Genomic DNA, 26,724 nt, shown 5'->3' on the forward strand with positions numbered 1-26,724 from the left:
ACCAACGCGCCACAAGTTTCCCGTCTTACTTGAAGGTCAGTTTTTTCGATTGCTGCCACAAGTTGTACAACTATCACTGACTCAACATCTTTCTTACTGTGCAAATTAAACCACATGTCTTTATATTTGATGACTTTTAGAACATTTCTGGCTGTGTCATAAAACTGCCATAAAAATTAATTAAAAATGTATTTTCCACTTTCAGTTAAATCTTTTAGCATGCATATGTATCATAATTATTACTGCTAAATATTCATAAATGTTTTGAATTTCAACCCTTGAAACGTCCATTTGTTTAAATAATGCCAATTGTTGTTGTGAAAAAAAAACCATCAAATGTCTTTCTTTTATGAATAATAAATGCTTGGGGGATATTTTACAACTTGGGGTATGTCAATGATTAGCAACAACATTGATATGGTTGCATGCATCAAACACATAATACAGCGAATAGCATGTATTTGTCCTATAGGGCAAAAATGAGAATATGAGAATTTCTTTGCAAATAATAAAATAAAACCATTTTGAAGATTGAAAGCCATATCAAATAAAAAAGTAGGATTTATTTCTGTCATAATGGTTTTAATTGTTTTCAATTATTGTTTGTATTTTGGCTACACAGGTTCAACCTCGAAAATAAAATATTCCCTTTTAATGAATAAGGTTTAAAACCAAAAATCAATACCACACTATTTTCCTTAGACCATTCGAAATATGATATAATGAGAATAATTGGTTGTCACTACAGTTTAGATTTCTATTCCCCTTTACCGACAACATCACGGCTCTTTGATCGTAACTTATTCAACTGGGATTCTGCCGTGTCGGCTCGTTCCTCCGCTTCCTCCAGTTCATGTTGCACCTTTCGAGCTTTCGCCAAATGGACGCCGGTTTGTTCCTCCTGAGTGTCATAGAAAATATCATAAGTCAGACTGTTTTTGTTTAATGTGCACATGAACATTTCACACGTGTATTTTTACTCACCGCTTCCTCACTCTGCCGCTTGTACACTTTTACTTTCAGCTGCAGTTTGTTGACTAAATCCTGAAGTCTTGCCACGCTCTTCTTCTCCTCCTCACCCTGAAACATTTGAGGGTGTTATTTAGTTTTTTGCACATCTCACCTGGTGGCACTCACAGTTATATGGCAGGATTGTACCTGATAAGTGAGCTCTTTAATTTTCCTTTCGTATTTCCGCACACCTTTCATGGCCTCGCTGCTGCGTTTCTGTTCTGAATCCAATTCATTTTCCAGCTCACGCACCTTAAAAATACAGTCATTTAAAATCAAATTTTGTTTTATTTTTACCTACAAAGATTTGTTTTTATCCCTTTTTGATTCATACCCTGGCTTCCAGATTTTGAAGCTCTTTCTTCCCGCCTTTCAGAGCCAGCTGCTCGGCCTCCTCCAGACGCTTCTGCAGATCCTTCACTGACACCTCCAGGTTCTTCTTCATCCTCTCCAGGTGAGAGCTGGTGTCCTGCTCCTTCTTCAGCTCCTCCGCCATCATGGCAGCCTGTATGGACATTTGTATTGTATCTATCTGCACAACCTCATTGAAATGGCTCTCCGCAGTAGATTAATACAAATTTGGAGGAGACTTACATCCATAATAGATTTTTTGGCCTTCTCATCGGCGTTCCTCGCCTCCTGGACGGTATCCTCCATCTCTGACTGCAGCTGAGATAAATCTGACTCCATCTTCTTCTTGGTGTTTATGAGGCTGGAGTTCTGATCAGTAGAAATCATATAAATATGACACATTTAGTATAATTGTGAGATAATGGAGGTGGATTTGTCTCTAGTACTGTATGTGTGTGGACAGATCAACAATCTGTCTGTAAATGTAAAAACCTTTCACAAATGCAAAAATAAAAGATTTGTAAACTCAAAAAATATAATGTATTGTAAAACTGAACTGCAAAAACAAATTCTATAAATAAGAAATCTGTAAATACTTAAAATGTATTAAAGGAAAACAATTTGGGAATATCTTTCTGACGTTTTACAACTTTCAATCAGAAATGGGTGAATATAGTTTTCATTTTTGGATCTCAATTCTCTGTTATGGCTTTTGCATTTTATACTTAAGGAGTTTTAAAACAAACCTTTGACTAGGACGACTGAAAATCTACTTGTGTCACTCGGCAATCTGATAGCACATGCTGATGACATGTCTGAAATGGTTTACGCATTTCAAAGTAAGAGCATGAAGGACTTCCAACCTGAACAACTACAAGAAAAGTCACAAAGCACATTACATCTTATCGGATCCTTGCTAGGTCAAATGTAGCAGTGGCATGTAGTGTCGCTTGTGTGACGTTGTGTTACACGTTGCACGTTTATCTGGTCTCTATGTGTGTTGGCCAGTGTGAACTTTTCTTCCAAAACTTTTCATCTAACCTAATGTCTTGTTTCTTGTCCAGTTCTACCCTATGCAATCAATGGGTACACCATTAACTTTGACATTGTTTCCTTATATATCTTTCTGGTACAGCCGTGTCCTAACCTGAGAGTGCAGCAGCTGAATCCTCTGGCTGAAGTCGATCACTTCCTGCTCGGCCAGCTTGCGACTTCTCTCAGATTGCTCCAGCGCCGCCTTGATCTCCTCGTTCTCCGCTATCAGGAGGTTGGTGCGGCGCTCTGTGATGGCTAGCTGCTCCCTGAAGTCCTCCTGACACAGGAGCGCTTCATCCAGGTGGACCTGGACGTCCTGCGGCAGAAAGCAAAGGCTTGGAGCTTCAGAGGGGAGAAACTAAGATGAATAGGGTAAATATTTTAACTACTAGATATCACCGTTTCACTTGCCCAATTATTTTTCATATGACAAATTCGCTGAATTTTTCTGTTTCAATAATTAAATAAGGCATTATAACACGTGCTAATTTGTATACAGCACCAGAACAGAAATCCAAACATTGCATAAAACAAGGTTAAATATTTTTAACAGTTATTATCGATTCAAATATGTAAGTCAATAGGCGCTTTCACACTGGAGTATTTTTCCCAGTATAGTTCGGATATAGTTCAGAAAATGTGCGTTCACACCAAAACAAATCCAGAACTAGAAGCTTTGTTACGGTTTGTTACCCCAAGTAACAAACAAGTTTTGTGAAGCCGCCATTTTATTTGCTCGCATTAGCATTATTAGCATTAGCCCAGCGCACAAACGGTAAGAGACTAACTTATGGCAACACAAAATAAAACGTGGAGATGAGGAGGTGTCGGCGTTCTGGCGATTTACTCGGAATTCTTCTACTGAAGCCAGTCCACAAGGTTATGGCTAGAAAGGATCCGTCTAGTGTAAAACTCTCGCAAGAGTTTGCAAGTCACGTGGCTGACTGTTTACGTTTGGCAGGCAGCCTTTCAGTTACGATCGTTAACATCAGTGGGCCACATCAAATGATGGTGAGAAGCTAAACTATCTATTAATTATGTCAATTACGGGGAGTGTGATTGTTGAAATAGGGTGTTAGCGGTCTTGCTGTTCAAAGAAGAATGACAACACTGTAGATCACCAACACTATGGTTTATTTTTTATTCACAGGCAAGTCAACGTTGTTGCAGTAAAAGTCCCAAGATAGCTCCTGGTGCAATAAAATGTTCCCTTTCAGTGTTTTACTATTATGTCTGATGTTTCTCTATTAATATTGCTGCTGCATTAATGTGTATGTTGCATGTTAAGGCCCTGACACACCAGGCCGAAATCGGCCGTTTTCGTTAGTCGGACGACGAAGCGTGCCCTGTCGCCCAAACTCAATTTGGTGTGTCCCGCACATGGTCCCGCACCGCCGGCCATGACACGCCTTATTTGGCCTTTCATGGCCGACGCATGGCTGATTCAACATGTTGAATCGGCCGTGCGTCGGCCACAGGCAGTCGGACAAAGAAATCACTCTGATTGGCTGTTCAGCTAGCGAATCAGTGCATGAGAAGCGAAACGGTTGCTTGAGAATGTCTTCCACAAGCAACACTCCAATGGCTGATAGCTCCAGTACCGCACGAAACATGTTTTCGATGGACGAGAGTGAAAATGGAACGCACACGCTATTTGTTGTTTGTTTATATCACGTAGTCTGTTCTTCTTCTCTGTCTTCCGGTTGTTGTCTCTTTTGAATGACGAATACACACTACCGCCGCCTGCTGGTAAGGAGAGTTATTGCCGCTCACGCATGCGCAGTTCGTACGTGCTCGGCTGAAGTCTTTGCGGTGTGTTCCAGTGCGACACAAGGCCAAGACGCAGGAGAACACGCCGACGCAACAGTCGGCGTCGGCGAGTTCTCTGGTGACTGCTTGATGTGTCAGGGCCTTTACTGCTGTAGATGTGTTTCCGAGCCGCTCCAACGAGAGTTACAACGAGAACGTGACGTCATATTTACACAAGACGGATCCTTTCTAGCCATAACCAGTCCCCAACTCCGGGAACTTCCGGCCGGGGAATTCGGGTGGCAGTATACGCCGTGAAGTTGTTTGCGGCCTGCCAGTAAACTCAAAGCAGAAGAAGAAGAAGTGACGTCAGTGGCCTCATTTGCCTAATCCTCCCCCAGGGACTTATTCCGGTGTGAACGCGATCTGCTCTTTAGTTCATGAGAACTAAAGAGTTCTCATGAACTAAGTTCTCTCTGTTGGTCTTGAGAGGGAATTTTGCATATACGTTTTTTTTATATATCTGATAATAGTAACGGTAATAAAATTTTAAAAAATGTTTTTAATAGAATGTTACATAAATCAGGCTCTGATATACCGATTAATAATTAACAGATATCACCTTGAAAATTCCCCAGTTGATTACTTATATTCAGTCAATTTATTTTGTATACCACGTTTTCTGAAATGTAATGCTAAAATATGTATGTGAGCGATTATCTATTGCACATTTTCGGTGAATGTAGGAGATCTCAGTTATGGATATACTGTATGTTATGGAAGCAAACTAGACAAAAATCTCAATGTGAACCTGTGATTTAAACGTTTTCTGCCTGTAGTGTCGGCATTGGCATAAACCAACCTTCAGCTGCGCCTGCAGGTTCCTCAGCTGTTTGGTGGCCTCGGACGCCTGGCGGTTTGCGTTACTCAGCTGGACCTCCATCTCGTTCAGATCCCCCTCCATCTTCTTCTTCATCCGCATGGCATCGTTCCTGCTGCGCGTCTCGGCGTCCAGCGTGCTCTGCAGAGTGTCCACGGTCCTCTGGTTATTCCTCTTGAGCTGGTTGATTTCCTCGTCCTTCTCAGACACCTTTCCGTCCACCTCTGACTTGATCTGGTTCAGCTCCAGTTGAAGGTGCAGGATCTTTGCCTCCTCGTGTTCCAGGTTGAACTGCAACATAAAACAAAGCCCTTAATATTGTGTCTATTATAATGAAAAATGTATCAATATGTGTCGTTCAAGAAGTAACCTTGATGGTTTATTGAAAGGCCTATCTGTCACAAGCCCAAGGGCCAAAAGTCTCAGGGGCCCCCATGGCTTTCACTTAAAACTTAAAATGACCACAAAGACACACAAAAAGAATCACAACAACTACGAAAGGCACAAAACTACTACACAAAAAGATGCATGACCAAAAAAAACAATAGAAAAACTGAAACAATTACAAAGAAGTGACACTAAACAACAATAAAGAGACAACTAATTACTACAACCCGACACAAAAGGACAATGTGATACAATATTACAACAAAAAAAAAAGATTACCAGCAAGGAACACAAAATGGTCACACAGACACAAAAGGACTAAAAAGTTGTAAAAATGAATACGAAGGGATAAAAAGAGGTCACAATAGAACACAAACGTCTACAAAGAGACACAAAATGACTACAAATAGAGGAAACAAAAAGTCTGTCTTTTTGGTCCTACAGTACGGACGTATTTACCCAGGAACCTGTCTAATAATCCGCCCATGGACAAAATACACACCTCCACTTCCTCCAGAGTCGCCTGGGTTTCTCTCCTCTCCTGCTCGGCTTGCTTTGCAACTTTCTCCAGCTCATGACATATGTTAGTAGATTGTCCGACTTGCTCTGTGATTTCTGTAATCTCCTCTGAAAGTGTAAAGAAAATAAAAATATGTATTATCATCGTGAGTCAGAAACAAAAACAAACAACACCAAATGCATGATTTGTTTGCAGCAGAGCTCTTACGCTGAAGGTTTTTATTCTCTCTTTTCATCGACTCCAGATGATCCAAAGCCTCTTCGTAGGAATTTTTCAGTTTGAAAAGGTCTGTGCTCAACACTCGAGACTCTCTCTGGGAAACCTCCAGATCTGACTGACTCTCCTCATGTTTCTGTTTATATTCAACCAGAACCTAAAAGAGGAGAAGACTGGTTTAATAAAACCCTTAAACATCGGGAAAAAGAGGAGGAAACAAACAAACCTTGTCAAAGTTTCTCTGTTTCTTGTCCAACGCCGCATTAGCTGCATTTGACCTTTCCAGCTCCACCATGAGATCCTCCACCTCCGCCTGCAGCCTCAGCTTGGTTTTATCCAGAGATGCACATTTGACATTAGCTGCCTCTGTCATTTCCTCAGACTCCTGCAGCCGCTGAGCCAGCTTCTTCCTTTGGAAACCAGACATGATTGGTGTTAAAGTGGAAATAATGCATCAGCAGTGACTAAAAAAACATGGAGCCATTTCTTACTTAGCCTCCTCCAGCTCCTCGGTGCGTTGGATGGCGTCCGTCTCGTATTTGGTCCTCCACTGGGACACGTCGCTGTTGGCTTTGGACAGGCAGCGGTGCAGCTCCCCTTTGGCCTCCTGCTCCTCCTCATACTGCTCCCTCAGCAGCTCACAGTCGTGTCGAGACGACTGCAAAGCGTGCGCCAGGGCGTTCTTTGTCTTAACAAAAGCGAAAACATATTCATTACAACACTGGTTTATTGCCTGAAGTAAAACTGCTTCATCAAGATAGTACAACATGGTAAAGCTTGTTAACATTTTGTATTTTATAACCTGATATTGTTTAAGATACATTATTGGCTAAATAAGCAGTCAACGCAACAGCTGAGGTACAACTTGCTGTGGACCAATGAATCTCTGATTCTGATTCAGCTGGAAATGTACCAGTACAATCATTTTGATTACAAAGGTTACACAAATTGTAAAACAAAATGACTATTATAATTTCACAAAAAAACACATACATTTTGCAAATGTTTGGTTTCATATTTGCATTTCTGCCACTGCTGTGACATGTTCACCTGCCTTAATATTCAAACAGGAGTTTTCTTTTCTCATACTATCTGTCCTGCAGCACTCTTTTCACCTTCTGTCTGAAACCAGAGCCCAGTCTGCTCTGATTGGTTAGCTGGCCGGCTCTGTTGTGACTGGGAAACTGCTTAGAGATCTCCCGCCTCTTAGCCTATCACGTACAATGTGTTGGAGCGCTAGCCAATAGAAGCATGAGTGTTCCATAGTGAAGTCACAAACAATGTTACGGAAGTAAACAAAGGAGTCAGCTACCAGGGGCCCAAGGTGCCAGTTATCTATCAACTGTTGAAAATATATAAATGTTGCCTGTATTGCTTTTGAATTTTTGAATTGAATTGTGTCTTCAGACCTTAGTTTCCTCATCCAAGAGTCGCTTCAACTCTTCAATCTGTTGACCTCCGACGTTTTTGATTCTGTTCAGCTGCGACAGAGTGATCTCCTTCTCCTCCAGCATACGGGTTAGCTCACCTGTTTGATAAATGACACAAAATAAATATACCTACATCTTAATTGTATCTTATAAAAAAGTTCACATTAAGAAACGTACCATTTTCAGTTGTTTGGCGAGCACTGAGCGTTGTGTAATCACTCGGAGACCTCTGGGCTTCGTCTGCTTTGGTTTTATATTCATTCATCTGATCTTCAAGGCTCCTGCACAGTTTCTCCAGATGAGCCTGAAATATTTAACACCTATTATAAGTATCAAAAGAGGAGCGTAGAATAGAAACCATCGTCATATCTGGAGATCTTTTACCTTGCTTTTCAGGACACTCTCCGTGTTGCACGCCATGTCGTCGATTTCCATCTTCAGCTCACTTTTCTCCTTCTCCAGTTTCTGCTTGACTCTCTGGAGGTTTTCGATCTGCTCGCTGAGTTCGGCCACACTGTCGGCCTGTTTCTTGCGCAGAGTTGCGGCGATGGCATCGTGCTGCAGGGTGGATTCCTCCAGATCACGACGCAGCCTCTGAAAATCGGCGTCGCGCTTCTTGTTCATCTCGGCCTGAGCGGCGGTGGCCCCCCCGGCCTCATCCAGCCTCTCGCTGATCTCCTCCAGCTCTCGGGACAGATCACATCGCTGCTTCTCCACTTTGGCTCGAGCCGAGCGCTCAGACTCTATTGCTTCTTCTAACTCTTCAGTGCGAGCCTACAGGAAACACGTGTTTAAAAACCTGTTCAACTTCTTATGATAGTAAAGAAAATGCATTGGAAAATATCTACTATTGTTATGAATCAGGCTCTAAACTGGAAAAAGGGCCTTTTGAAAATTCTAACATAAACTCATAAAATAAAAACACAACACTGTCATTGCAAGTGACACTCAGTTGACTTTTATGTCCAACTGCTAAATTCGTTATTCAGGCACATTTTTTGTTGCGGTCCATATCTCATTAAAATATCTAATGTTAGTAACTATTAAAGAAACAATGGGGACAATTCTGTTTTAATGTAGTTTTACCGTTGTTACTGCTGTGCAGACATAGGCTACTGATAACATAGGGCTTCTATAATTACCTTTTTAAACTCACTAATTAATTAAATCAGTTCAATACGCATTATTCTTATCATTCTTTATGAGCGTAGTAACGGTAAGGTATCTAATTACTTATTTATTTAGAATTCCATAACTTAATAACAGAGATTGTCCAGCTAAAGTGGAGACATGGCAGAAATCCTACAATAAAGCGGGACAGTGAAGTGTTCTCCGTGAGAGGGCGATCAAGAAAAAAAAGGGTGAGGGAGTTTACGGAGCAGAGTAAAAGACACAGAAAGACAGAAGCACAATAACAAGTATATTTAGGTGTTTTTTTTGTAAGTAACCGACGGTGTCAAGAGGAAGTAAAGTCCCCTGGTTTGTCCCCTATACTCTAACGGGCAGGAGCCAGGGCAGGCGTTTGGTGTGATCACCATAGCCATATGAGGTTGGACTCGGAGGGCTTTCCTTTGCTTCCAGCTGTCAGATTGTAAACAAAGTCACGTGACTAGGGGCAGATGACAGCGCGGACAAGGTGTGTTTCCCGCAGCGAGACGCTACAATACTAATTGTGGGTTTATCATGTTGATTCAGCCACAATAGAAAACAAAAAAAACTCTTGCTCTCTCCAGAGGGGCAGGTCAGGCAAAAATGGCAAAAGGGCCGTTGCCCGGGCAACATTAGCCCGTACCTGTGCACGTCCCTGTTATGAATCATACCTGAAGCTCTTTAATTTTCTTTTGTAGTTGGGTATTCAGAACTTGGTCAACATCGACTTTGCTCTGCAGATCGCTGATTTCAAAGTCCTTTCTGAAAAGAGTACATTTTCAGCACATCAGATATTTCCATGCTTTATTACAATTAGAAAACAAAAATGCCTAGCAAAAACCCATAAAAACAAGAAGTTTCTACATATTTTCCAACATTTTGGAAAATATTCTGATTTGTAGCTGGAGTAAGCAGTCAGTTAGCTTTGCTTATAGACAATGACTGAACAAAACGGAATCATTTTTGCTTTTGCTTGTACATTACACTTAATGTCTTAAATAGTTAGATTTATATGATCTGGTAGGCAGATTTTAGTATTGAATACTTATTTGAAAGTGCTGACATATTCAATTTCCACAGTTTGATATTTAAGTCGGCACCAAGTAAACTTTATAGACATTTGAGATATTGTACACAGCTATTTATTTGTTGGGCAAACATTGTTCCTTTTGGACAGGGGTGTTTTATTAAACTGAATCGATGATAACTGTAAAATAAACCTTAAATCATGTTAATAATATGCATACATTATGATAATATCATGTAAAATAATCTAGAGCAAATTTCTTTTAAATATTTTTCAATTAATATATATCCTTCAATATATCGCTTTCCCCCAACGCCCCTTAAACAAATTAGTGTTTTTTTATTTTTATTTAAATGAAAAGATAAATGAATATGAATTCACTAGTAGCATAATTATAATTTTCTACAAGTATCATGATAACCGCCTGCTGCGATAACCGTGTATCGTGAGAGCGCTACATTGATGGACAGAACTAGGCTTACAGTTTCAAATGATGTTCTAAGCTAAATGGCTGCAGATACAGACTGAATGTACATACATGACATTGGTGTAATACTCCTCTTAGCAAAAAGGAAAAAGTTTAACCCTTACAAACTAAAATGCTCAGTTACTAAAAGTCATTTTATCAATTTTATTTCTAAGGAATAATAATGAATCACCCAACAACATACTTTTTCAGTCTCTCCTCCGTTTGCTGCCTTTCATTCTCCAGGTCCATGGTGGTTTCTTGGGACAGCTTCAGATCCCCCTCCAGTTTTCTCCTGAATCTCTCCAAGTCTGCACTCACCTTCTTCTCCTGCTCCAGCGAGCCCTCCAGCTGCAGGAGACAAGGAAGCAAAACCAGGGAAATGATGCAAACTATAGATATGTATCTCACACAAACATCTCCAAACAAACAACCTTGATGATCTAATTAAAACATGGATGTTGTGGTCTGTACTCACGTCATCAACCTGTTGCTCCAGCTTGATTTTGTTCTTCATCAGAGTGTTCACTTTGTCCTCCTCGGCCTGGAGGTCGTCTAACGTCTGCTGGTGCACCTCCTGCAGAGCTTTGATCGCCTTTGAAGACTTCAGCTGTTTTTCCTCAAGACTACTGAGCTCCTCTACCAAGTTTTTTACCTAAGAAGAGAAGCACTTTTCTGTTAGTTGTTGTAAATATTGTAGATTTTAGTCATCCACATCTCCACCAAAAGAGGCATGAAATCATCAGAGGAACCTTATTTTCCGTGGCATATTTCTCCTTCTCCACTTTAGCGATGGTGAGCTCCAGGTCATCGATGTCTCTCTTGAGCTCAGTGCATTCGTCCTCCAGCTTCCTCCTCTTGGCAGTGATTTCTGCGTTGATGTCCTCCTCTTCCTCCATCCTCTCGGAGAACTCTTTGACTTTGGCCTCCAGGTGGATCTTGCTCTTTATCAAACCTTCGCACCGCTCCTCGGCATCGCACAGGTTCTCCCTTTCCTGAGGAGCACATTATAAACATATTATTAAGTGCAGTAAAAACTGAAACTGTTGAAGTTAGGATGACGGTTATTCTTCTTGCCAGTACAGCCTCCTTTTTAGCTAATTATAAATAGTTCCTCATTAAACAAATATTTTTCCTAATAAAAATATTTGTTTTATTTAAATAGTAAAATGTTAATTGTGTGGCCATATTTATCTAGACCTATTTGATCAAATTTGTTTCATTTTTAAATATTTTTATTTGAATATTGTGTATATGTTTTATATTTGGCATTCTTTTTTTAATCTATTTTTAAACGCTTCGTGTGTCCCAATAATTGTTAGTATTCATATTTTTTCTGTGCCATAAACCTAAATAGTTAGTTTACCACCATCTGCTCTGTTCCTATTTATAATCTTCTACTTTTACTTTGTTGAATTTGACCCCTGCCATGTCCAATTTCCCTGCCGGAATACATTTTCTTATCTTACATCATTATTGATTATGTAGTTAAATATAGAAACAAGTGCTGTCTCTCCTAATTTCTTTATCAATAAAAGCACACCTCTGATGTTTACGTACCGCTTGGATTTGAAGGTAAAGGTCGTTCTTCTCCTGGAAGAGCATGACCATTTTCTCCTCCAGCTCCTTCCTCCTTGCCTCCGACTTTGCAAACTCCTCTTTGAGTCGAGAGAACGCCTCTTTCATGTTCTGCATCTCCTTCTCGGCCTCTGCGCTTCGTAACAGAGGCTTTATCTTGAAGAAGAGTCTCATCCAAGGCCAGTTCTTCACATTCATGAAAGAACGGATGTTGTACTGGATGATGTAAACGGACTCTCTATGGGGTGAAAAAGCAAATACATTTTTAAGGCTTTGCGTATTTTTATAAAAAGCATTTTTACTGCCTAAAATACTTACATTAAGTAGATATGTTAGCCAAGTGTTAGCCAACACCTGCATGCTAACAGGTTAACCAGTCTAAGACCTTGATGTTAAGCAGGTATAAAGATAACCATATTCTCTTTCTTAGCATAGCTTGTTAGCATGCTAACATTTGCTAGTTAGCACTAAACGCAAAGTACAGCTGAGGCTAACTTTGTCGGAAATAAAGGGTTTGATAAATTAAGATTGTTGACATTCTAGTGGCGCTAAAGGAAAATCATTAGCATCTATCCAGATTCCTGAGAGGAACATACATGTTTGAAGAAAATCTCATGACAATCCATCAAATTGATGTTAAGTCTTAAGATATTTTAGTGTTTTTAAGTGAAATCCCAAAACACACATGCATTTACCACGTATTGCCCTATGTGCCACAAAAGACAATGAAACTTTCTTGAGATTTAAAGTTTAACTATTAAATACATGTTTTCATTGTGCTTTAATTCTGTAAAAGTCCCCTATCCTTATATTTCCTAGAAATGTCTGGTAGCTTTGTTCAACTAAAGTCATGCGTATATAAAATAAATGTTAGTAGACCTTTTCTTTGACATCTCCGTCAGCCGCAGCCTGGTGACGTAGCCTCTGGAAACGGCCTGGATTCGAGTCATCAGCACAGCCAGACGCTCATCCCTCATCTCCTCCAGGAGACCCAGCAGGCCCGCTTTGAAAAACACCTGGAACATGAGAATAAACGTTAGGAAGAGGATTAGGGCCAGGAATAGGGGAAAAAGCAACATTTGTATAGGTGGAAAGGTCGAGAATTAAATAAAAAAATAGCAGTGAATGCTACGTGTGATCTATTCTGAGAAGTTCTAAATTTATTCCAGACATTTCCACTTTTTAAAAGGTATTTAAAATATATTCTCAACATTATTACTGCAGTGGTGGAAAAAAGTGACTAAAATCCGATATCTTATCGAGACTGCTTATAAAATCGTACTCACCTAAAAATACAATAAAAACCGAGACAAACAATGTGAGGTTTTTAAGATACCTTTGTGTATCCAAATCGATACTGGGCATGGTCCACATCGATAGAAGAGAGAAGTTTCTCTGAAGCCTTCTTGCTGTCGATAAACTGCCCCTCCGGGATCGCACTGGCGTTCAAAATCCTGTATCTGTCACACAGTAAATGTAAAATAGTGTACAACATACAATACAAATAAAACAGACAGAATGTTGTGATTTACCTCTGCCTGAAATCCCCATAGAGGATCCTGCTGGGGAATCCCTTCCTGCAGATCCTGATTCCTTCCAACACGCCATTACAGCGCAGCTGGTGAAGGACCAGCTGGTGATCCATGGAGCCTATGTGGAAAATACAAAGGAATAGTTCAACAAATGTTTATCTTGAGTTAAGATAACTACGATTTGATTTGTTTGAGATCTGTAACAATTAGTAGAATAATTGTTTTGTGCATCGAAATGATCATCTATTTTAAATGTTTAAGTGATTTTTCATTTTTCAGCCTTCCCATTTCCTTTGTTTTAAAATGTATACAACATTAAAGTTATTATTTTAGGGGGTTTGGACTTAAAGTTGTTTCAAAGCAAACCATTTTCCTCAGTTTTTCAAACAATTTCGTAAAGGATCATATCAATTATATACATGTATTTGATTTATTTAAAAGAGTTAACAATCAAAATAGCTTTCATTACTGTCATTGAATATATAGCTAGAGCTAGCAGCTTGTTAGCTTAGCTTAGCATAAAGAATGAAAACAAAGGGAAACTGCTTGTCTGATTATAACAAAATCCACCTACAAGCACCTTTAACGTTGAATAATTAACACTTTTCTTGGTGTGAGGTGAAGATGTGTGAGGCTGGTATAAATCGTGTTCTTTTAACTTCATAATGAATATATTTCTTCTCACCTGGTGTCTTGGTTTCATTGGGGATGATGCATCTCACAAAGTGTGGCTGTGTGGAACGCAGGTTGGACATCAGTTTATTCAGGTTTTCCTGAAAGAAATAAACATATTATTGTCTATTGACAAGAAATTGTTCTATATAAAATAATCAACAATATTATAGTTGTATCAAAGGAATAAATAAAAAAAGAATTAAAAATAATAGTTTTAGTAACTTTTACTAACTTACGAGACAGACACAAAATAAATTCATCATTATTGATAATTACCCTGAAAAGTGCTGAAACCGTCTGAAAAGAAGATCCTTTTTTCTTGGCACTTCTCTTACTTCCATCAGCTACAATAAGTAGTAATGATAAACACATTAATACATCAGTTATTATCAAAAACTACTATACTGTATGTATTATTCTCAAAAGTGCTGTAAAGCAGAATTATTGCTTTGACTTTTGGTACTTTAAGTATATTTGGATGCCATTATTTTTAGACTTTTATGTAAATTACATTTTAAATACAGTATGTTGCATGCAACATACTGTATTTAAGCCATGTGGTATTATTCATTTTAATTAAATAATAGAGTACTTCTTCCACTTCTCCTATTCAAAGTGAACTGACCGTCAGCAGTGGAGTATGTTGCGAAGAGCTGTGAGAGCAGCTTCAGGGAGGCTTTCTGGTAAAGCTGCACCACGGTGTCGTTGAGCGGGTCTTTGTTCTTCTCCAGCCAGCCGCTCAGGTTGTAGTCCACGGTGCCGGCGTAATGCACCAGGGAGAAGTGGGCTTCAGCCTTTCCTTTGGAGGGCTTGGGCTTCTGGAAGATGCTGTTCTTCCCCAGGTGCTGGTCGTACAGCTTGTTCTTGAAGGAGCCGTCTGTTGCCTTTGGAAACATGCACTCCTCCTCGAGGATAGAGAAAATGCCCATCGGCTGCAAGGAAGAAGTAATGAGTGTTGGAGTAAGATAACGGCTTGGTATAACGTTGAGAAATGTTGCACCATTTGAAACAAACCAGTTTGAAATTAATTAAATAATTATTGCTCTGCACTTCTAATTCTAGCTGATACATACATGCTAATATAAGAACATCTTCAATGTAACAATTTTTGATTACACATTTCTTTAGTCACAGGGGTGTCCATTTCCTCACTGCATTTACCTCGGGCTGTGCATATTTTATTTATTTATATATACACAATATGAATGTAATATATATATATATTTTCTACATTGTCAAAAAGGGTACTTGCTATTGGTCCACTGTCATTTTTTAAAGTATAATTTTAAGTATATTATGTGTTCCTATCTATGTATTCATTGTTATTGTTAATACTGCCTTGCTGTTTTCAATCAGTTTATTTTGATATTAAAAAATGCAAACTAAATTTCCTACAAGAATATGCTAAGCACCAACTGTTTTAAATACAGTAAAAAAAAAAGAAGAGAAATCACAACAAATATATGTGATTATAAAAAAATGACGCACCTTTTCAATGAGCTCAATGCAGGCTGCCAAGTCCATGCCAAAGTCAATGAACTCCCACACAATCCCTTCCTTTTTGTACTCCTCTTGCTCCAACACAAACATGTGGTGGTTGAAAAACTGTTGCAGCTTCTCGTTGGTGAAGTTGATGCACATTTGCTCCAGGCTGTTCATCTGGAATGGACAACAATGATTACAACAAATATAGACATTATTTCACAAAGATTTGCTCCATCTTATGTAGAAGTGAATCCTGTTTACCTCAAAAATCTCGAACCCTGCGATGTCCAGGACGCCAATAAAATGCTGTCTTGGTAGTTTGGTGTCCAGCTGCTGGTTGATCCTGGTGACCATCCACAGGAACAGCTTCTCATACACCGCCTTAGACAGAGCCCCACTGGCGTTGTTCACCTGGAATCAGAGGGGGAACAAGTTCTCATATTATATTCCTATATTCAAAGCTTATTTCAATGTAATTTTTTTATATAGACTTTTCAGATGTAGAAACACACTGTACCTGCTGAGGAGTCTGTCCCTTGGTGACATACTCATTCCCCACCTTCACTCTAGGATAGCAGAGCGCCTTCAGCAGATCTGCAGAGTTCATGCCCATCAGGTAGGCCACTTTGTCAGCCACTGTGGGACAGAAACCACACGTTATAATGTAGGCTTGTCAAATGTATCCTGCAACCCTATTTAGTTTAAATTGAGCTTGGAAGTCTCACCCTCTGTGCCGTCGGGCTCCGCCTGCTCCTCTCGCTGCTTCTGCTTGAACTTCATGTTCCCATAATGCATCACAGCACCAGTCAGCTTGTAGATGCCAACCTTTTCCTCCGCGTTGAACCCCAGGATGTCGATGGCTTTCTGAGAAACAGACATGGATGTAGAAACTTTATGATTAGTACATTTTGGAGTAGATTGATGGTAGTTTCATCACATGCAAAAATATTTTATTATTTTTAATCTTACTTTTATTTAAATGATTGATTAATGCTCATTCCATTTATTTAAAATTATATTAAAACTTATAATGAAAAAATAAGTAATTCATAACAAGTGGTTGGTGTACTGAAAAAGTATAAATACATACATAAATAAAATGTATTCATAATAATAATACTTTGTTTAAGTGATTTTTACAGAAAATGATATCGTACATTTCTTGTTTTCCACACATCGCTTAGTCTGTGTTTCATGGTTTTTGCATGTATTATTTATAATGATTTGACGCAGGTGCACTCACATCAGTGGCCATCAGCTCCTCAGTGTCGTTGATGCTCAGCACAGTGAGTTCCCCCTGGCTGATGAAAGGGTAGTCGTACGGGTTGGTGGTAATCAGCATCATGTCTGAAATGAAACAGAGAAAGTTCTGATTTCTCTGTGTAGGGTCAGTGCGGCATCAACTTCACAAAAAGGGTTTTACCGATTAATTCAGGCTTCTTGTTTGACATGATCTGATAGAAGATGTGGTAGCTCCTCTCTGCTGGCAGCTGAAAGGTCACTCTGGATTTCTCCAAAAGGTCTTAAGAAAATAAACACAAGTTACAAACAGATATATTGTATATAGCAGTGGGATATTAATGACACTGATATACTGTAAGCACACTTACACGTTTCAATATCAGCTGAGGCCAACTTCCCCTTTGTTCCAAAGTGGATGCGAATGAACTTTCCCTAAAAAAGTAAAAATTTGACAAATGATTTCTAATTTTGTTACAACTGACAAAAGCTTTGATATTTGGAAACTGAGAACCAATGGTAACATAGTAAAAAATTACGTTTAGTAAAATACTGGTACAATTTTGAGGTACTTGACTTCCGTATTTATATATATATAATAAGTATTATCACAATTTTTACTTTTGATTCTGAAATCTGCAAAATCTACACTGTGGTATAACTTCCTTTACTTATATTAAATAGTACTTATTCTACTGCTGTTGAGAATTACCATCTTAATATTTATTTGATCCGCTTTTAACTAAAAGTTAATTATAATATTAACATTGTAATACTTCCTTGTGATACCATACCATAATGGTTTTCTAATTATCAAGAGATAACAGGTCAAGGTTTTGACATGGGGTCAACATTGCTTTAGTAGGCCAATACCCCAAGATGGAGAGAAGATATCTACCACAATTTGACAAATCATTGAGGAGTTATGGCACATTTTCTGGTAAGCCCCACCCTTTGAGTTTTTTGATTGGTAGCGTGTATGTTTAATAACCTTTTTATAGGCTTTATACGACATTTTGTGTTGATTAAGTCAAAATCTTTAAAAGCTATATCTAATGTTTCTAGCTTTTTCTTTCCCTTCAGGGTCTGAGGCGTAATAATAATATTAGTAACTTTGAGCTTCCGTACAGATCAAAGTTGGACTTACAAAGCGAGAGGAGTTGTCGTTCCTCACAGTCTTGGCGTTCCCAAAAGCTTCGAGCAGAGGGTTGGCCTGGATGATCTGATCCTCCAGATTCCCCTGTGAGCTCAAACAATGTGGAAAACTTAAAGTCAGTTAAAGGTTTTTACATAAATAATTTGGGATATGTCTTTGTATGACAAAAAAAAAACTAATCTCATACATTTTGCAAGACACTATAGGTGAATAGAGTAAAACGTTAGGAGTAGAAGCCACCATTCAGCTTCCCCAGTTGATCATTTTCACTCAAACATTTTGTATTACAAGTTTTCTGAAATATTATCTATGCAAATGAGGCATTAACAAAATAGCTCATAAACTCATAAAATTAACTTCTGTTTTTACCTGTAATGTCTTGCATTAAACCAGTTTTATTCTATCTTTTTCCGGACATTGTTGTATCTAACAGGTACATTGTTATAATGTGATGGAAGTCGACTGAACCTGCATTTTTCCGGGAAGTTGCTCTTTCTTGCTCGAGTCTCCGACCGATGCAATTGTTGCAAAGTACTGGATGACTCTCTTGGTGTTGACGGTCTTCCCGGCACCAGATTCTCCACTGACAAACATCAGCATGAGATAGGGATGAGGAATTGAACTATATTGACAGTCTATTGTTTAGCGGCTAAAAAAATGGTACTTACGTGATCAGGATAGACTGGTTCTCACGATCTGTTGAACGGAAAATAAACTGGTCAACTTTGGTATTGGATTTGGCTTTTGCCTGTATTTGAGGTGTCATCTCTTTAATGTTCACTCAGCTTTGAGGTAGTTTTAATCCCATTGCAGATGCTACATCATTTTGTTTAACTTTTACTAACACTTGTATCTTTGTTCTATTTTAATTATTTTTGGCAAGGGTTACTTTTGAGTATGAAGTCCTACATTTGTCTCTATGATATACAATTGTTAAGACTGAGACACAAATGAATAAATATTTAACAAACAAAGTTAATGGGTCTGGAAAGTAACTTTGATTTTCTTCATTTAATCCTATTGCACAATCAAAAAGGCAGGAAGTAAGTGAGGACATTAACTATAGAACTTTCATTTGAATGTTTCTATTTTCTGCCTTCACTTCAATACATCAAACCATCATTCCTTCACTTCATTTATTTATTGAATTGTTTGAATTCATTTGATGATTTACATTTTTTTAAATGTATTTAATCAACTTATTATAACATTGTAATGTATTATTATAGATTAATAAAAAACATATATCATTTTATAAGTTTAAATTCACAAGCTTCTCAGCAGTATAAAAATAATGATAACTAGTCATTTCTAGTGATAAACAATAACTAACTATATTTTAATTCGAATTATTTTACACCTTTACTCTAGTAAGATTGCGAAAGCAGACATTCCACTAGTAATAGAGTATTTCTGCACTGTGGTATTTCTAAAAAAGCAAAAACTGTGGTAGAAAATATTGTATTCATTTCCAACACCCAATAACTAGTTGGAAATTATGTTTTCTCTGTTTTCTTTGGAGGATATTCTATCCTTAGAATAAACTTGATGATGCTTTTAAAGTCATCAAGTAAGCTTCAATTAGTCATATACGAGCACATCCATTTAGTAATGGTGAGCCTGGACCTTTGAGCATGTACTGGTAAGCGCTGTCAGAGATGGAGAAGATGTGCGGGGGGGCCTCCTGACGTTTCTTCCCACGGTACCCAGACACCACCTCCGGGTTGTAGACTGGAAGCCACTTATAGGGATTCACAGTCACACAGAAGAGCCCAGAGTAGGTCTGAGAGAAAAAGACGAGAGGAAAACAAATTGTGAATTATGTTGTAGGAGGTTACCCAGCTAGCGGGGAACGTTCTCACAACTTTGGCTAACGTTACCTATTGGTTCTAAAAAGGTTTTAAAGAAACGTTTTAATCTGATGTTCAAAGAACCTTTTTAGGATGTTTATTTTTTCAAATAATGTTCCAATAAGGTTTAAGGTTAACTAAGACATAACGTTTTAACTGCAACATTCAGAGGATGTTTTGAGGATGTTATTAAGGCCTGAGATGACAGAAAGTTTTTTTATAAAACGTTCCTTTAATGTGATATGTTAACAAAGGTGGAACGTTTTGCCTGCAACATTCTAAGGATGTGTTTTGGACGTTGTTGGGTAACAGATTAACGATGTTCTTTATAAAACGTTCCCTCAATGTTACATGATAGTAAATGAAGGACATTCTCCAAGAAACATTCTGAAAATGTTTTCAGGATGTTATTCTTTTTTTATAAAACGTTCCTGTTATGGCAAATATTAACACGGTCATGGTCAACGTCAGATGTATTTCTAGAGCGCTTTAAAAAACAAACTTGTTGCATTTGTTTGAAAAGGATGTTTTAAAAAAAATCTGATGTCAGCATATTTTCCTTTTGAAAAAAACAAACAAGCACGTAATTCATGATAAGCTGTAAGCAGATATTGCATGTTTGCGGTGGCATGTGTGAGTTCCCAGCTAGAAATGTTTGTTACCATTCGTTGTTCTAGGAATGTTTTCAGCGGGACGTATTTTTGGTTCCCAGAATGTTCTTCTGAAAGGTAGGATCACGTTCTTTAAAAACATTCTTGAAATGTTTGGTGATAACCTTCTAAATATGTTTTTGATAACATTGTTAGAACATTATGCCCTACTGTTTTTAGAACATTCTTAACATTTTTGGTGATAACTTTCTAAAGATGTATGAGCGCATTGAGACAATGAATAGGACGTATAAAAACGAATTTATGCATGCCAATATTCACTCACATGCACTTATAATCACACTAAGGTATGTAGGCCCACAGTATTCATAATGTCATTTGTGTAAAATATCTGAAAATAATCACACTTTTTTCTGACTATAAAGGTTGTGTCTCGTATGTAGGTTCTAACTGTTGGATAAGCTATCTGGCTGTGTGTGGTTTGTGAGGGCTGTGTATAAACAGTGTCCGCTGTTTATGCATATTTGATACAAATCGTTATTGCACCCTTTAGATTTGAGACCGACAGACATATAGAGGAATGGACCGACTGTCACTGCCCGTCCCTGTTAGTGTTTGTATGTGTTTGTTTCTACTGCGTGTCTCTCTCTCTCTGCCTGCTGGTCAGCTCTACACGGCTGGGAGCAATCTCCAATCAACCACACCTGCAACCTGCTCATACTCATTCCCTGCCGGATTGTTGCCGTGAACGGATTGTTGCCGTGAACGGTTTGTTGCGTGCCGCTCTAGCTTTTTACCAGCATATTCTTTGACAACTTTGCCTGCTTTTGCCTCACACTCATTTTTATGTCTCTCCCAGGAGGAATCCAAGGCCTTCCACACTCCCAAGACCAGCCAGGTCTCTCCACCCTAGAACAACTGTTTCCCACTGCTGCCATAACCAACCTCCACTCCCAGATCCCCTTTTCTAATAAACAAATGTTACTTTCACCAGCTGATTCCGATTCATCCTTTTACATGTGTTAATAGTCAAATTCCAATAATTAAGTAAACTATCAAAATCATCCTAATGACCACAGTGGTCAGTCCACTTACCCAGGAATTTTGAGTTGAACAATTACAGGAATATTATGTCTTTATACGGAGCCCCCTAGGGGACATGGAGAAGAAAAAAAATAATAATTTGAACAAAACAAAGAAATCTATTTTTATCAGAACAGTTCGATACGCGCCGTAATCCGAGCTAAACATCAAGAATTGGTCACAATCCGCAGCTGGAGGAGGGAGAGGAGTGCTTAGGGACCGTCTACAAACTGCAACGGGGTTTTGCGATATCTCGCAAAACATTTTATTTATTTATTTTTTCAAATAATTTTTTTTTTCTTCTCCATGTCCCCTAGGGGGCTCCGTAGGGGGCTCCGTGTTCTAATAATGTAAACATATTTTAGTAAATTGTTACCACAGAACATTTGCATAAAGTTTTAAACATAAAGCATGTTATCCTTCTCTAAAATAATAACATTCTGGCAACATAAACAAATCTAACTTGCAGCTGAAAACATTTTAAGAACAGTAGGGCATAACGTTCTGACAATGTTATCAAAAACATTTTAATAATGTTTTTAGAGAACGTTATCCTACCTTTCAGAAGAACGTTCTGGGAACCAAAAGAAAACTTCCTGCTGAAAACATTCCTAGAACAATGAATGTAACATTTTCAGAATGTTTTTAGAACCAAACATTTCTAGCTGGGTATGTGTTCATTTCAATGTAAAATCTAAATAAATAACATGTGGACCATAAACTGATGTATGTGTTTGCATTAGTTACGTAGATCATCCAGGCGGCGTAGCGCTCCTTGAGGTTGAATAGCACGGCAGGTTCGTGCAGATGTGTGAGCAGAGCCATGTCCTCCAGCTTGTCAAACTTCGGAGGGTTCATGGGCCGGATGTCGTCCAGGTGCACCGTGACAATCTGAGGAAGAATTCAAAGGTCCAGTGAAGTCCGTGACAGGTAGAAAAGATAGAAACAGGACAGAATTTATATTTATTTATTAGGCGAAACCCTACAATTGTTTTTGTTTTACCTCAGATAAGATATAACCTTTGGGACATTTTCAGTAATTTTTCAATAATGTTTGGCTGTGTAAATGCATACAACATATATTTTAGGAGGGGTGCAAGTTTTAAATATTTTTAATTTTTCAAGTTTAACCTCAACACTTATTAATTAAGTAGTATGACATTCAGACCCTTAAAGACACAAATTCACAACTGAAAGTCATGAAAACCACATTTTGGTATTGCATTGCAACATAAAATAATGCAATATATTATATCAGGCTTTAAGTGGGAGGCCTGTCTTAAAAACTATATTTATTTTACTATTTTTAAGTCATGGTATTTCGGGTTTCTGAAACAAAAAAATACAAATGTTGTTGCTAATCATTAACAAATAAATAAATGATTGTATTTAGTTGTTATCATTAAAAAAAAACACTGTAAAATTATGTGAAACATTTTTTTATTGGCTCGGAAAACAAATGAATATGGAAAAATAAAATAAAAGTGGGATTTTTTTTAAAATATTTTAGTTTTGTTGCATTTTTTGGGTCAAACAATAAAGGGATGCACCGACCTTTGCGTCCTCAGTCTCCACGGTGACACTGGATCCATCTTGGCTTCTGATCTTCCCCTTCACATACTCCTGCTTCGGGTCGGGCACGAACACTGCTGTTTTGGCATCAAACGGCATGTTTTGTGCTGCGATTCTCTCCCGCTCTGATTTGCGGAGGTAAGGGGCAGCCACCCCAAATATTTCCATCTCGGCGTCGCTCATTTTATCTGGCTGCAAGAGCGAGAAAACAAATGTTCTCAAACAGGACAACAAAAAGATGTTGTGAATTCATCATCATCATCATACTTACCAGAGTGTTGCAGACCTAAAAGAAGATCTCCCGCTCTCTACTGCTTATTGTCTCAGAAGGACAGCACAGACGTCCCTCACCCTAACAAGTCTTAAACTGCCTTTATAAGCGCTGGTCCGGCCTGTTTCGTGGGGCTTTGTTCTCCTATATTTGGAGATCTGGCTTCCATGCCACCTTGATGAAGTCAAGTATGTCCATTTTGTATTTGGAACTTGCTATGTATAGCTGTATTGTGTCACTTGTAAATGGTTTCAATTGTAACCCCTTCAGACTGTCCATTAAAAAGCAATGAATGCTAAGGAAGGCAGCTTAAAAGGCTTACGGGCCCCGACACCGCAGGCCTCATTTCTGGGATCAGGGCAGATTAGGTCTGTTAGGGCATCGCTGAAATTCTGGCATTGGCTGTCTGAGTCCAGCTGGATCACACACCACTGTTTGGGTTTGTGTTGGGAGCAGCCGGGCAACATTTAGCACATTCCAGACAGAGGCCTGGCTCTGATAAAGATCCTTCTTATATTGATACATCTAAATATGCATTTTGATATATAATTAATCATTATGGTCATCATGCTGAGTTTGTAAAGTCTACTTGAAATCTGTTTTCACTGCTTTCCCTCGTTTCTACACATTTTTATGGAAAAACCAACACTACTGATGTGAAGTTTTAATAAATTATTTTTCAGGGAACAGCAACTTAAATGTCACACTTTTGCAACATTATATCACAAGTATCATTAATAGTAGTTTAATATACTCTTGAAGAAATGAGGACCATAATCTATCGACACTTTTAAACCTAATACAAAATAGCATGCACTTACAACTACTTGTATACAACTGTTATACAACTAAATAAAGTTATTTGAAAATGTAGCCGCACTATAGCATGTTAATCCTGCATGTACCTTTAACTCACTCACAAATATACTAACTCATTTCAGTGTTTTTAACATATGAAAAGCAGTATGATAAACGTCAACCTCAATAGAGCGGTATATTGTGATACCGGTAAACAGCTATAACCAGCAGCTGGGTATGCTTCTTTACAACTGCATTTTTTTATATAAGTCCCAAATCTAGATGTTTACTTCTTAAATGCAATGCCCTATTCTCAAGCCCCAATCCAACTGGAGAATATCTTATATTGCCTAAAATTAAATCTCCATGCAATAATACACACATGTCTCTGTACCATAAAAATCAAATATATGTTCCCCCTTTTGCAACTTCATTCTTTAATTATTTGACTTTTTTTGTATCTATGCCAAGGATGCTATGTTTCAGTTGTTGGTTGGTTAGTTAGCTTGTTAGATAGCTTAGCTAAGGATTTAGGAAAGACCACTGTACCGATCTGTATGGAATTCGGGGAAAAGCATGGTCCAAGAAAAAAAAAGTTACCTTGTGGAGTGGATCACAATCACTGATTGGATACACATATAATTTTATAATGGAAACTGCGTGGATTAAGCTCTTTAGTTACCCTTCTTTTTCTTTGGTTATGATTTGGTGTTGCTTGTTATGGCTCTCATAAAGCAACAACAATTTAAGAAACCAAGTATTTTTACTCTTTATAACCTCCCTGCCTTCAGCATACTCAACCATTTCTAAGATGTGGTATTACATAGGGAACAGAGCTGTTTAAGATATGGGCATGTCTACTGGCAGTGCATCACAGACTGTCTAATTGGTGCTGATTTAATAGCCTCTTAATGTCACTTGAAGGTCTGGCAACAGCTGCGATTATAATTGGCTCTTGGTAGGCGAGGTCGGGCCGGTCAGGCAGACTTACAGTACGCCGACCCCTCTGTCACGTCTCGACAAGACAACAAATGTGTGTGTGGACGTTTTAGTGTGAGGAGGTCACGGGTTGTGGATTCAGGGGTCATGGGACAAGAAAGAGAAGAAGCAGGGAGAAAATCCCTCATCAGCTGGTAGTGCTGTAGAGAGGGCGACGTCTCACCCCGGGGGGAAATAGATCTGACGACGGGTGCATCTGCACAGGATTAGGGGGTCAACGGGAGAGACATGGAACGGCCGGGGAGTAAAGCTACTGCAAGCTACAGTCGGGATAAATGTCTCAAATCACTCTTTCTTTTTTTACTTCTAAGGGTAGGATTTAAATCCAACTTCTTTAGCTGTGCCATTTGTGAATCTAAACAGAAACAATTGATAGCTAAATAGGCTAATTGTGCTCAGACCTTTGCAAAACGGTCACTTAAAAAGGGAAAATACCAATAGGAAGAGACTCAAAATGACAAAAAAGACAGAGGCCGTTTCTCAATGTCGAGTACACATGCTGCAGAGCCACTATTTCAAGTATACTACGTCATAGAGTGGCGCAGAATGCTGAGCATTTAACATGCATTTAAACAGTCCTTCGGCAAAATGCAGTTTAGGTCTCACTTTGTTCAGTTTAGTGAAAATGAAGCTGTGACACCAAAGGCGTTTCATATGAAAATCAAATATATGTCTGTATGTCTGTACCCCACTTCTCTGTTTGTGGAAGGTAGTGATAAGATGCACATAATAGAAGATGATGTGTGATGTGATGTTATGTTGTGTTTTTTAAGTGTTTCTATCGTTTGTGTTTTTGTCATGTCTGAATCCACCACAATGTGAGCTGTGCCCCAATTCTGTACAACAGACTTAAACCTGTAGAATTCAGCATTACTACTCTTAGACTATATAAAGGTACAACTGTATATTTAGTATTATTTTTTGCAGTTATTGTAGCAGATATTAAGTAATTCACAATTTGTAAAAGCAAGAAGTGATACAAAACATGTGATACTGAAGTGAATCCAAATACTTCAAATAATGGAAGTATTTTTAAAAGATGAATCAAAATGAAGTTTAGTTTTTGCTCTCACTGTTTATGTTTGCCTAATTAAGCTGTGAATCAAAGGTGTTGTGGTGATTGTGCTTGTTTCTTTATCAGGGCACTAAATGTAATTCACTGTTGCAAATGAATTGCACATATAATAGAAGGTATTGTTTTTGGCAATGTGTTGTGTACGATTGTTGTGTTTCCATTGTTTTGGTCTGCATGTATTGTTCCCACGTAGTATTCAGTATCATATCGTTTTTTGTGATCCATTATTTTATACCAACAGCAAGTCATACGATCCATGAGCCACCGATGTACATTTTAAATTTGACATATGTCAATTGATCAAAGGCAATTCTTTTATTGAAATAATATATTATTATAATTGAAAGTACATTTAAAAAAGAACAACCACATTTTGAGCAATATTAAGAAATAAAACAACTCAATTCTACGGAACAGGAAAAGGGCCACATGTGAATTTTTCTTTTGGAGCTCTGAGATTAAAGACATAATTCTGAGACGGAATATCAGAACTCAGAAAATAATCACTTTTGTTATTGTTTTTGCAAGTCAAATTTTAAGTTTTACTACCCCATATAAAAACATAAACACGCCATAAAG

The 26,724-nt window shown here is 38.3% G+C and overlaps 1 protein-coding gene across 2 annotated transcripts; it reads right to left on the reverse strand.

Annotated features, from left to right (window-relative positions):
* On the reverse strand, positions 1–24,046 carry LOC117536888 (myosin heavy chain, skeletal muscle, adult-like). Of its 2 annotated transcripts, none has more exons than XM_034201974.1 (38): positions 22,985–23,185; positions 22,178–22,321; positions 19,513–19,669; positions 18,555–18,582; positions 18,355–18,469; positions 17,878–17,970; positions 17,102–17,165; positions 16,915–17,013; positions 16,735–16,838; positions 16,217–16,355; positions 16,009–16,127; positions 15,753–15,902; positions 15,495–15,665; positions 14,632–14,938; positions 14,283–14,350; positions 14,017–14,104; positions 13,332–13,449; positions 13,136–13,259; positions 12,679–12,815; positions 11,782–12,037; positions 10,974–11,216; positions 10,700–10,876; positions 10,427–10,572; positions 9,400–9,490; positions 7,964–8,353; positions 7,757–7,883; positions 7,559–7,677; positions 6,641–6,837; positions 6,376–6,559; positions 6,141–6,306; positions 5,916–6,040; positions 5,009–5,317; positions 2,510–2,713; positions 1,606–1,731; positions 1,346–1,516; positions 1,159–1,263; positions 985–1,080; positions 1–901 (listed from the first exon to the last, which is right to left on the reverse strand). In XM_034201974.1, the coding sequence occupies exons 1-38, from the start codon at positions 23,183–23,185 to the stop codon at positions 758–760; spliced, it is 5,802 nt and encodes a 1,933-aa protein (XP_034057865.1). In that variant the 3' UTR covers positions 1–757. The 2 variants fall into 2 exon arrangements, 1 of the variants encoding a protein (XP_034057865.1); XR_004567638.1 differs by having other exon boundaries at positions 793–901; positions 1,203–1,263; positions 22,985–24,046.
* Between the last annotated feature and the right edge of the window lie 2,678 nt (positions 24,047–26,724).

Source organism: Gymnodraco acuticeps, unplaced genomic scaffold, assembly GCF_902827175.1.
Source record: "Gymnodraco acuticeps unplaced genomic scaffold, fGymAcu1.1, whole genome shotgun sequence".
NCBI lineage: Eukaryota > Metazoa > Chordata > Actinopteri > Perciformes > Bathydraconidae > Gymnodraco > Gymnodraco acuticeps.

Bases quoted from the DNA above. Each gene is read 5' to 3' on its own strand.
- LOC117536888 (XM_034201974.1), bottom strand. From the start codon at position 23,185: ATGAGCGACGCCGAGATGGAAATATTTGGGGTGGCTGCCCCTTACCTC. The intron at 17,014-17,101 runs GTAAGTGTGCTT...TATTTTCTTAAG, and splicing joins CTCAGCTGATATTGAAACGT to ACCTTTTGGAGAAATCCAGA. The intron at 7,678-7,756 runs GTACGTTTCTTA...TTTATCAAACAG, and splicing joins TCGCCAAACAACTGAAAATG to GTGAGCTAACCCGTATGCTG.